The sequence below is a fragment of the Vombatus ursinus genome, unplaced genomic scaffold, assembly GCF_900497805.2.
Source record: "Vombatus ursinus unplaced genomic scaffold, bare-nosed wombat genome assembly UNPS02014941.1, whole genome shotgun sequence".
NCBI classification, from domain to species: domain Eukaryota; kingdom Metazoa; phylum Chordata; class Mammalia; order Diprotodontia; family Vombatidae; genus Vombatus; species Vombatus ursinus.
The window spans coordinates 7,558,914-7,571,563 of record NW_020954719.1 but is presented as its reverse complement, the minus strand read 5'-3'; the positions used below and the strand labels follow the sequence as shown (position 1 = coordinate 7,571,563).

General features: G+C 43.6%; 1 protein-coding gene across 1 annotated transcript; it reads right to left on the bottom strand.

Moving 5' to 3' along the window:
* Window positions 1-470: 470 nt before the first annotated feature.
* Window positions 471-10,370, bottom strand: AQP2 (aquaporin 2). Its single transcript, XM_027844275.1, has 4 exons — window positions 10,011-10,370; window positions 1,779-1,943; window positions 1,044-1,124; window positions 471-680 (listed from the first exon to the last, which is right to left on the bottom strand). The coding sequence occupies exons 1-4, from the start codon at window positions 10,368-10,370 to the stop codon at window positions 471-473; spliced, it is 816 nt and encodes a 271-aa protein (XP_027700076.1).
* Window positions 10,371-12,650: the final 2,280 nt, after the last annotated feature.

The window sequence follows — 12,650 nt, the reverse complement described above, 5'->3', positions numbered from 1 at the left end:
ATAGAAGCAGGTGGGAACTGATTCTGCCTTCCAGGGTCAAGTGAGGGAATCTACCAAGCTCCTTCTTTGGAATAGCTCAGCAGCTCTTGCTGCTTCTGTCTGCTGACCTTATCCCTTGCCCCGGTCCTTCTTACACCTACCAGTACCTGCTGCTCTGCTCCCCTCCCCTCCCCTCATATGTATCCTGTGCAGGGGTCACCCACTGCATCACATGTACAGGAAACTGTTTTCCATCCTGTACTGGGGCCAGCTTCCACCCTTGGCAGGATGAGAATGTAGGTGGGGACAGGCAGGTCGTCTCCTGTCCGGATATGGAAGAGAGGCACAGTAGTGCGTGGATGGGAGGCCCCCTCCAGTCCAGGGCATAAGCTCTGACCCCCACAGTCAACAGCTCCAGGTTCCCCTAACTTCTCTGTCTCTGGGGTTCATTCTTCTTGCCCCAGAGGGCCTGGTGTGGGGCCAAAGCGACATCAGGCTTTGCTGCCTCGAGGCAGGCTCTGGGGGGAGTGGAGTTCCACAGATTGCCTCCTCCTCACTTCCCTTTCCTCCCAGTCTGCCTCTGGCTCTTTCCCCTTCAGAGTGGCCAGCCTTTCTGAGAGGCTTTTAGCATGTGGGAATAGGAGGTAGTTGTAGATGAGTGAGCCTAGGATGGCACCAACCAGAGGTCCAATCCAGAAGATCTAGAAGATGGAGAGAAGACAGGGTTAAGGAGTTAGAACCAACTGAAGGAGGTGTTTCTGTGATTCTAAGCCATTTCCAAGGGGAATTGTAGGAATCCTAGAGCATCTTGGATCTTCCTTACCTCTGACTTGGCCTGACTTGGTTCTACCTTCAAGAACCATCAAAGCCTCTTAGGGAGTCTGGAGACTCTACTATTTTGGTGGTGGGGAGTAGTTGAATCCTATTCCTTTGGGAAATCCCTATGAAATTAATCCTTTAACGCTGAACCAATTCCCCTTTCCCAGAAGGGAAATTTCCACATACTGGCCCTTGATCTCCCTCTAGGATCTTTTGTGGGGAGAGAAGAGGGTTTCATCTCTTACCCAGTGGTCATCAAACTTGCCCACGACAACCGCAGGGCCCAGAGAACGGGCTGGATTCATGGAACAGCCAGTATAGTGGATCTGGGAGAGAAAAAGATCATGGAGAATCCTCAGTAAGGAGGGAGCAGGGTTTAAATAGGTGCTTTAAGGCAGTAAGACTGAGGATTTCACTTCATGTCCAAGCTCAGCCTGAGCCTCACTCAGGGTTTCCTGGATTCCTCATTGTTGGTATGCTCACTCCTCCCTGTACAGCTCCCCCCACCACCACTTTGCCTCCACATAGCCGAGGCAGAGGTAGGCGTCCATAGGCACATAGGGGGCAGAAGAAAGGATGAGGATTTCACCATATGAAATCAGCTGCTGAATGGGAGCTAGAGTGTAAAGAGGCCTGAACTTCTAGAGAGGAGAGACCTAGGTTTTAATCCCGCCCTTCAACGTGTACAACAGTCATGTGACTCCTACCTACCCCTGCTCCAAACCAAATGTCACTGTAAAATGGGTACTACAGTGCCCTCCTCGGAAGGTCTGCTGTGAAGATCCAATGGCAACCTTAAAGTACAATGAATAAATGCCAGGTATTCTTAAATCATCCTTTTTATGTCTTACCACGGAATTGATAGTGGGGAGGGACACGGTACATATTAAGGGATGGCACTGGGATTCGTATCTTCTCCTTGGGAAGGGTGTCTCTGCATTTCCCCTCTCTCAGGAAGCCTGAACTGGGTTATGACTTACTCCCAGCAAGTGGCCCAAGGCCACCGAGAAGCCGATGGAGAGGGCTGGAGAGCCAATGTTGTCCTCTCGACGGTCGTCAGTGGAGGCAAAAATACAGAGGACCAGTTGCAGGGTCAAGAAGAGCTCCATGGTGACAGCTTGGCCAGCAGTTGTATTGTTACTGAGCTAGAGAAAGAGAGCAGTCAGGGGGTAAAGGGTGGCCTGAAGGAAGCAGAGGAGATGGGACCCTAAGCACCCATGCAAGCAGGTACCCCTTCCTTCTTCCCTCCTTCCCTCTCTCCCTTCCTTACTTCCATCCTTCCTTCCTTCCTTCCTTCCTTCCTTCTATCCTTTCTTCCTCCTTTCCTCCTCCTTCCCTTCTTTCCTTCCTTCCTTCTTTTCAGGAAGTTCACAGGGCTTCATAGCTGGAAGGCTATGTTTTGGTCTGGGCCTCATTTTGCAAATAAAGAAACTAAAACCTAGAGATATTTTGTGGTTTGGCCAAGGTCACAGAGCTAGTAAATGGAAAGATAATAATCACTAACATCTATATAGTGTTTTAAATTTTGCAATGCACTTTACACATAGTCTGATTTTATCATCCCAACAACCCTGTAAGGTGGGTGCTATTATGATCCACATTTTACAGATGAGAGAAACTGAGACTGAGTGAGATTAATTGACTTGCTCAAGGTCACACAACTAATAAGTATCTGAGGTAGGATTTGAACTCAAGTATTCCTTACTCCAAGCCCATCACTCTATCCACTGTGCCACCTAGATGCTTCAAAGGAATAAGTCTCAAACCCGGTGGAACTCTAAGTCCAGTTCTCTTTTCACTAGATACCTTATTCTTCCCTCTGCCTCACTACCATTCCATATGGGAATAATATAGAATGGATATATACTAGGGTCACCTGTCATCCTAATCCCAAGCTCATGATTTCTTCCTATCTTGTATCCCTACCTGGAGCTGGGAGAGTAGGGACATACCCAGATAAAGGAAGGGGAGTAATCTTCATGGTATAAATGTTTGGGAGCCAGACTGCGAAGAGAAACAGTGATAGGAATAGATATTGTCTAGGCTTGAGAAGAAAATGGGGGTGAGAATAAGGAGACATAAGGCACACCTCATCTTATTATGCTTTGCTTTATTGCACTTTGCAGATTTGCGTGTTTTTTTTTTTTAACAAATTGAAGATTTATGGTAATCCTGCATCAAGTAAGTCTATTGGCGCCATTTTTCCAACAGCATGTGCTCACAACGTGTCTCTGTGTCACATTTTGATAATTCTTGCAATATTTCAAATTTTTTCGTTATTATTATTCTGTCTGTTATGGTGATCTGTGATCAGTGATCTTTGATGTTACTGTTGTAATTGTTTTGGGGCACCACAAACCAGGCCCATATAAGACAGTAAACTTAATCAATTAAGGTGTATGTGTTCTGACTGCTCCACTGACAGGCTGTCCCTGTCTCTCTCCTCCTCAGGCTCCCTATTCCCTGAGACACAACAATATTTTGAAATTAGGCTGATTCATAAGCCTACAATGGCCTCTAAATGTTCAAGCAAAAGAAAGAGTCAATAGATGTGGTAAACTTCATTGTTGTCTTATTTTAAGAAATTGTCACAGCCATCCCAGCCTTTCGCAGCCACCACCCTCCTCAGTCAGCAGTCATCAACACTGAGGCAAGACCCTCCACCAGCAAAAAGATTATGACTCTCTGAAGGCTCAGAGGATGATTAGCATTTTTAGCAATAAAGCATTTTTAAATTGAGTATGTACATTGCTTTCTTAGACAGAATACTATTGCACACTTAATAGACTGCAGTGTAATGTAAACATAACTTTCATATGCACTGGGAAACCAAAAAATTCATGTGATTTGTTTTATTGCATTATTTGCTTTATTGCTGTGGTCTGGAACTGAACCTGCAATATCTCCAAGGTATGCCTGTACTGAGATCATGATACAGGCTCAAGCTTCTTGTAGGATAAGAGAAGCAAATGAGATAAGAGAGGAGGGGGTTTCCACTGCAGGAGAAGAGAGTTATGTTAGACAGAAGGAAAGACTTTGACTACCATGGATTTCAGAGCACCTTGTGTGGCATTTTCCTTGAGGAGGCTGGGGAGGGGGAGGGCAAAGTTATTTTTGGGGGGAGTTTAGAAACTAAGTCTATACTTCTTTAGAGGCTAAGCCTATAGTTCTTTCCCTAAATTTTGGGGAAACTGGTTGGCTGCTGAGGCCTTAGGTTTGGGGGAAGTTTTCTATGGTAGGGAGAAAAGCCTTTGGAAGGTTATTCCCACTCCCTAAATCTTTCCCTGGACCAAGATTTTACCCTGTTACTACATGTTTCTGTTTCTAGGGTTGACCTATTCCTCAATGTATTCCTGGCCTATACCTATTCCCTCTCTGAGGCTCACTTTCCCTAATGATGCTGTCTCTCCATCCATCCCAGTATATCTCCTGGCACCTACCTCACCCCTGTGCCAAGCTGGGTGCGATCAAGCAGAGCAACCTTAGGCAGAAGAGCTAAAGGTTGATTTCATAATCCAGCCACACCTAATCCCTAGCCTAGTTTTTGCCACTTATTTTGCCAAGCCTCTCCCTGCCCTCAGGGATTGGGCATTGGTCTGAATGGAACAGCTGCCAATAAAAGGCCCCCCTGCTTCTTCTCCAGGTCCCAGTCTGCCTTTTCTTCCCTATCCTACCCTGGGTTATAGTGTTCTATCTAGGCATCCGAGGCCCTTTTAACATCAAACCTTAATTTCTCCCATTATCTTTGGTGATCAGAGCCACTAATGGGCACATGGGGACTCTTAGGCTTCTCAGAAACTCTGGAGTCATAGCATCCATTATCCTGCTTTGGGTCAGGATAGCCTCTGAGCCATTCCAGCCATGTGAAGTCCTCCTCTAGCATCTGAAGTTGATTCCACCAACTCTCCTAGATTGGGGGAGCCTAATTTGTTAGTTCACTAGCAAATGAACTAAAGAAGTTCCTCCTTTGTTTTAAATCAATTACAACTTAAGCAAACGTATTAAATACTCATTTATAAATGTGAGATATTATCATTGTTATTACTGTTATTGTTATTACTATGTTCAAAATATTCTGTTAGGACCCTGGGGATAGAGTGATGAAAAATATCTTAGTCCCTGCCCTCAAGTAGTTCCTGCAATGCATACAATAGGCACTTAATAAATGTTTGTGAATTGGAAAAGTTTTCACTTTAATGAGGGAGACTGAGATACACAAATCAATATAATAATAATAAGTTATAACCTCCTAAGCATCCTAAGAGTTGGAGCTCATGCTTAACCCAGTCTTACCTTAGTCTCTTTTCCTGATGGAAGTTCCTGCCTAAGATCAACCAATAGAAGGCAGTCATCCTCCTTCAGATTAATTTCCATCTTGAAGGAAAAAAATTCCTCCTACTCCCCAAGACACTCACATGCAAAGAGAAGGGAGGATCTAGTGAGTGTAACAGAAGGGGGAATCACAGAATCAGGCAATTTCAAATTTAAAAACATAGGTGGTATAGTAGATAGCGTACTGGGCCTGAAACCAGAAAGACCTGAGTTCAAATTTGGCCTCAGACCACAGCTCACTAGGAAACAAGTCCACAACCTCTGTCTGTGTCAGTTTCTTCATCTGTAAAATGGTGATAATAAGAGTTTCTATCTTCAAAATACATATATGTATATGCATATATATATAGTGCTTTATAAAATTCCAAATGTTATATATTAGATATTAATATTATTGAGTCCAACCTATATCCAAGAAGGAATTCCCAGTACAAGTACAACATGCCTGACAAATGGTCATCCAATCTTTGCTTGGAGATCTCCAGTAAGAAAGCCTCACTGTTTCTTCCCTGCTCCTCAGGCAGCCTGGCTCACTCTGCGGCTGAGCTAGTTGTTGGGAAGTTTGTCTTCCAGCCTAACTTTGCCTCTTTGCTACTTCTAATTCTGCCCTCTGGGATCAGACATCACTGAGCTAATCCATCTTCCATGACAGCCCTTCAGAAACTTGAAGATAGTTATTATATTTCCTGTGAGCCTTTTCTTCTTCAGGCTAAGTAGCCTCAATTTCTTCAACTAATCTTCACCTGTCATGGACCTTTCGCTGTCTGGGCCCCCTCTGGAGTCCAGAATTTAACCTAATACTTGACCTAATTACCTGGATACCTAGACAGTATCGGACAAGAGCAGAGTATAGGTAACCTATTACTTCCTTACTCCTGGAAGCCATGTCCCTCCATGCAGTCCAATATTTTATTAGTTTTTAGGGCTGTCAATCACATTTTAAAAATTTTTATTGATATCTGTTGTTTATATATCACTTCTATTTTCAAAAGTTCTCTCTCCCGCTTCCTCTCCCAGAGAGGCATCACTTGCAATGAAAAATGAAAAGAGGGAGAAAAGAGAGAGAGACAGAGACAGAGAGAGAGGGAGAGAGAGAGAAAGAGAGAGAGAGAGAGAAAGTTTCAGAAAACTAACCAACGCACTGATGGAGTGTGACAATGTATACAATGTTCCACACCTATCGTCCTCCATCTCTACAAAGAATGAAGAGAGGTGCATTTTCTTATCTCTTTTTGGGGGCCAAAGTGGGTCATTATAATCATAGTTTCTTTTCTTTTCCTTTCTCTTTTCTTTCCTTTCCTTTTCCTTCTTTCTTTTCTTCCTTCTTTCTCTTCCTTCCTTCTTTCCTTCTCTCCTTCCTTTCTTTTTCTTCCTTCCTTCTCTCCTTTTTCTTCTTTCCTGTCCTTCTCTCCTTCCTTTCTTTTCCCTCCCTCCTTCCTTCCTTCCTTTCTTTCTTCTTTCCTTCTCTCCTTTCCTTTCCTTCTTTCCTTCCTGTCCTTCTCTCCTTCCTTTCTTTTCCCTCCCTCCTTCTTCCTTTCTCTCTTCCTTCCTTCCTTTCTTCCCTTCCTTCCTTTCTTTTCCTTCCCTCCCTCTTTCCTCCTTCCATTTCTTTCTTTCTTTCCATTCATAACTAAATCAACATTATTGACTCATATTGAGTTTGCAGTCCACTGAAATCCCCAAGACTTTTTCCAGACAAACCATTGTCTAACTGTGCCTCCCTAAGTCTTTCAAAGTCAACTTCTTAAACCTGAATGTAAAACTTTCCTTTTTCCCTTTTGAGTTTCATCTTATTAGATTTGACCTAATTTTCTAAGCCATAACGAACATTTTGGATACTGTCATTCAGTGTATTAGTTATCCCTACTAGCTTTGTGTTTTGCAAATGATAGCTGAATGGGATGAACTTTCTTAGGGTTCAGTCTTGCTGATATTTCTTGGGAGCATCCCATTTACCTCTTCTAGGAGTTCAGAGAGGGCCAAAAAGTGGATCCCAATATCACTGCATGGGAGAAACTGAGGCAAAGAAGAAGAACCTAAGTGACCTGGACTTTGTTCCCTACTGCCCTCTCTGACTAACAGGGAGGCTGGGGTGGGGGATAGTAAGAGTTATGTGCCAAATCCTACAGATTACTGTGGAGGTAGGATCCAAGCCCCTCAGTTTACAGAAGAAAACTAAGCTGCGGAGAGGTGAATGGATTGGCTGAAGATCACATAAGTAAACAACAGAGCTGGGACTCAAATCTGACTCTTCTGCCTCCAGACCCAGGGCTCTTTCCACTGTATTAATGGATTGCTTCAGGATTGTCAATCTGATACTATTGAATAGCCTTGGGAAGTCTGGGGAACTGCTGGGAGAAGGGATGAAGAATCAGAGATTATGTCCCAAGCTGAGGCCAGTGTAGGAGGGTAGCACATGTGCCTGGCATACCTTGGGCTCTCCCAGTGCTGGCTCTCTGCATGCCAGCCGATGAATCAATCACTACACTATGATAATAGCTCAATTTTTACATATCTTTAAGGCTCCCAAAGAACTTTCTTTACAACCACCCGGTGAGATAGGTAGTTGTTATACCCATTTTTTACAGATGAGGAATTCACAAAAGTTCAATTACTTTCCAAAGACAATGCAAGCTGTATTTGTTTGAAGACATGGACACAGGGCTCCTAACTCCAAGGCTAGAGCTCTTTGTAACTCATCACAGTGCCTCTCAAGGAATCATGTTTGCAATTCCTAGCTATTATTAACTCAGAGGCCTTCCCTGGGACCTCTCTATGGCTGTGATTAGAACTGGTGCTCGGGTTTTCCAGGTCTCCTGGGGGGTGATGGGCAGTCTGTTCCAACTACACAAATAACTCCTCCCTGCAAACACTACAGCCCAGCAGCACCACATGCACACGAGTAACCTGTGTTTTGTCTCAGTTTTAACTTAGCAAGAGGCTGTGGGGCATAATGCAAATAGTTAGAGGACCTAGTCTGGGCTCTGCCACTAACTAACCTCCCTGGGCTTCAGTTTCCTCATTTCTAAAATGATAATAATAGAACATATTTTTCATAGTACCTTAAATAATAATGGCTAGTATTTATATAGCACTTTATAAATATTCTCACAGCAGTCCTTGGAAGCAAATGCTATTATTATTCCCATTTTATAGATGAGGAAACTGTAGCAAAGTTTAAGTGACTTGCCCAGGGTCACATAGCTAGTAAGTATCTGAGGCTGGATTTGAATTCAAGTCAAGAAGACTCTAGGAACCGTGCTCTGTCTGTGAGATAGGTAGTACAAGTATTATTAATTTCATTTGCTAAATGAAGAAACTGAGACTCGAGGAGTTTTAGTGACTTGCTTAGGGTCACAAGGAATCATCAACACAGCTCAAGTAAGAAACTGGTTCCCCCACAGGATTAGCTATTACCTGTGTATCTGCTGCAGTGGGTGACCCCTGCCTAGGCTCTAGTAGACAAATTCATAGGAAGGTGGGAGCAGGGATGATGGGCCCTCATAGGTAGAAACAGAAGGATTGGGGCAAGGGATGAAGTCAGGGAAAGGACAGGAAGAGCTGTAAGTGGGGAGCTTGGTAGATTCCCTCACCTGACTCTTGAGGGGAGATTCAAAGTCCCCGGATTTCCAGTTGTTCCTAGAATGCCCCACTCCTGACTTCTACTCCTCCTCATCAGGACTGCTCAGAACCCACAGACATACCTCCTTCCCCTTGGTTCTAAGTGGACTAGAGCTAGAACCTAGCTCTCCCGCTGAGCAGCCTAGCACCTTTTCTGTTACAATAGGTGTTTTCTTCTCTCTCTCTCTGTCTCTTTTTTTTTTATAATAAGAGTTCTTAACTGGGGTGCATGAACTTGTGTTTAAAAAAAAGCTATTTTAATAACTGTGTTTCAATATAACTAGTTTTCTTTTGTATTGTATTTTATGTATTTAAAAACCTTTTTCTGAGAAGGGGTCAGATAGGCTTCACCAGACTGCCAGAGGAATCCAGGACAGGGAAAAAAAAAAAGAAAAGAAAAACAAGAGGTTAAGAAGCTTGTACTCTAGTGCTGATTTTTAAGGTTGTTTCTTGGAGGACAAAAATTGTGCATTTATGTACCCATTATGAACCTCAGTCCCATCTCTGTTCTTAAGGATAACTTAGACCTTTGATAGCTTCCAATTACATTTGTAACCCCAATTCTGATTTTGGCTAGAGCCTCCACCTGGGGATTGAATCTTACCTCCAATCTCCAACATTCCTCACTAAATATAGACTGTCCTAGTTACCTCTTCTTCCCATTAAAACAACAACAACAAACCTAGTGTCTCATATTCAAATCCAGAATTCTGAGTTCCTAGACAATCTTATCCTAATAATCAGCAAAAGCCTTTCCTGGCCCTTTTCTATTCCTAGAGGTCGAGAATAATAATAATTCCCATTAATACAATGTTTTCCACCTGACAAAGATCTTGTGAAGCCAATGGTATGTGCTGGTATCTTAATTTTACAGATGAGAAGATACTTTTAGAGATATAAAGTGATTAGACTAGAGTCACATAACCAGTAACACCTGACATTTGTAAAGCCCTTTTTGATTTACAAAGCACTTAATAACGATTAACTCATTTGATTATCACAATAACTCAGAAAGGCAGGTTCTGTAGGAATTGTCATTTATGTTTTACAGGTGAGGAAACTGAGGAGCAAAGAAGTTAAGTGATTTGACCGCAGCACATAGCCAGTGAGTAACAGAAGACAATTCAGAACCAGGTCTCTGCTAAAGTCAAGGTCCCTGGATTTTCACTATTTAGTTATTAAGTGGAATAGTGACTTGAAACTCTCTTGATCCCTACTCTGGTACTATTTCTATCATATAAGACTTCTGGACTACTCACCGCATTGATGGCTAGATTTCCCCTGATGTCAGGTGGAGTGAGCTCATGGAGAAGGGCAGCCCCAGCTACAGCCCCCAGGATCTGGGCAGCCACGTAGAAGGTAGCTCGGAGGAAGGAGACGTGGCAGCCCACCAGACAGGCTACAGTCACAGCTGGGTTAATGTGGGCTCCGCTCACATGGCCCAAGGTTTGCACCAGGGTGCCAATGGCCAGACCAAAGGCAAGAGAGATCTGCAGGACAGAGGGCTGAGCATGAGGCCAGTCGAGGGCTGACCCCAGGCCAAAGAAGACGAAGAGGAGTGTGGCCAAGAACTCTGCACAGACAGCCCGAGAGAAGGCTAAGGAACGCAGCTCCCACATCCTTTGGGCTGGGGCCCCACTTGGAGGCTATGAGAGATATAGAAGGACTCAAGTGACAGAGGTTTTTCAGGCAGTCTCTGGAGAAAGCTAGGATTGGGGCATTTATAGAGCCATCTAAGGCACTGGCTTGGGCACAGGGGGAAAATGAGGGGCGGGGAGTAAAGCTGGTGTCCAATAACCTGGCTTTTTGGTAGCCACACTCACCCCCACCTTTTGACTGCTGCCAGCGTGGTTATCACCCCATCTTAGCCTTCACAGCTGACTAAAGTTCCCCATTAATAAGTCCTAGATCACTGCAATATCTCCCTCTTTTCCTTGTTTGTTCTTCTCTCTTGCTGTGGATGGCCTCTGGCCCTCCGTCCCTGGGCACTTCCTTCTCCCCAGGTACATACCAGTGAAGGAGAAACTCTGGAGGTCATTCAATTCAATTCAATTCAGGATTTTTTTTTAAGTGTGTACTACATGCATGGTACTGTACTAGACTCTGGAGATGTAAAGACAAAAACAGTCTGTTCTTTCAGAGAGCTTAATAGCTCACATTTAAAGTTTGCAAAGGTGCTTTATTATCTCATTCAGAGTTCCCCAAAGTGGACAATACCACCCCATGGGGAGCACTGGACCAATGGGGGGTAGTAGCCCCAGGTGCAATTGGGGAGCATTGAATAAAAATAAGGGGGAGTTGGAAGCATAAGGAAAGGAGATAAGAAAAATTGGAAAAACCATGTGTATATGTTTCATCTGTTGTGTAACAGAGGTAAAGTCATGGTGATTACATTATTTTCCAAATAAACACACAAAATGCAAGTTATAACCAATCAGTGGTCAAGTCCTCCAACAGGTCTTAACAAGCAGGTGTTAGCAGGCTAGCGAGGAAATCCAACATGCATCAGCAAGAACATGTGTGTGTAATGACTTGTTTACCATACTATACTATATGGTTACATGATGCGATATTACATCATCAAAATTTCAATGCAGGAAAAACCCCACAAATTTACAATAAACTATTAAATTTAAAATGCATCATTTAAATATATATTGTATATTTTTTGAAATGATGCAAATTTCAAAAAAATAAAGCAGCTATTAAAGGGTTAAAGAAAGTAGATTTCCAGCGGGGGGGGGGGGGGGGCTCTTGGTAATTTTTTTTTTTTTTGTGAAGACAGCAGTAGGCCAAATAAGTTTGGGAATCTCTGTTCTACATGGTCAAGAATGGAGACCAAAAGGTGGCACAGTGGACCAGGAGGACCTGAGTTCAAATCTGGCCTCAGGCACTTGACACTTACTAGTTGTATGATTCTGGGCAAGTCACTCAACCCCAATTGCCTCACCAAAAAGCAAAAAAAAAAAAGGAAAGAAAAAAAAAGAATGAAGAACAAACAACAACAACCTACTAAGTCTGGGGAGCCGGGAAATATTCCTGTAGGAGAGGGTTGTGTTACAGAAGTCCAACAGAAGAAAGAGGATTCAGGAAGACATCCCCACCCCTGCCTTCTGACAGCGTCAAAAACTGGAGAAGTCAAGTAGAACGAGGACTGAGAAAAAGACATTGTATTTAGCTGTTAAAAGATCTCAGACAGAGCAGCCTCAGTAGAACAGTTAGGTTAGAAACCAGATGGCAAGGAGTTGAGAAGTGAGTGGAAGGTAAAGAAATGCAGGCAATGAGTGGAGATGGCCCTTGCCAATGGTGTAGAGAATGGTAAGGTCAAGTAAATATTTTTTGTATTGCTTTGTTTTAAGGGTGGAAGAGATCTGGGCATGTTTGTAGGCAACAGGGAAAGTGAATAAGCACATATTGAAGATGGGAGAGGGACTGGTCCAAACGGCCAGCTCCCAGAGAGTTGGGGATCAAGAGAGGAGAGGGTGGGACCAAGAATAAAAGTAGAGGGATTGACGTTGGCAAGGAGAAAAGCCACCTCTTCCCTAGAGACTAGGGCAAAGAAGGGGAGAATTGGGAATGATGGAGAGCAGATTTTGGGGTACAGAACAGAGAAAAAGGATCTTGAGATGGATGAACTCTGTTTAGCATCTGTGGTCCTCTACTAAGAGGGAATAAGAAAGAGAAGGAATAGAGAGACTGAGGAGAGAAGAATTTGGAATAGCCCCTGAGGAAAGCATGTTAAATAATTAGGGAGGAATGAAAGGATTGCTTTATGTCTGTGAGGGCTCAGTGGAGATTTCTCTAGCAGTATTCAATGGCAGCGAACAGAAGAGGAGGGTGATGTTTGAGGTAACCAAGGGTTGGTGTTTGTCAAGGTGTGACTGGTAGCAGGACAGCAG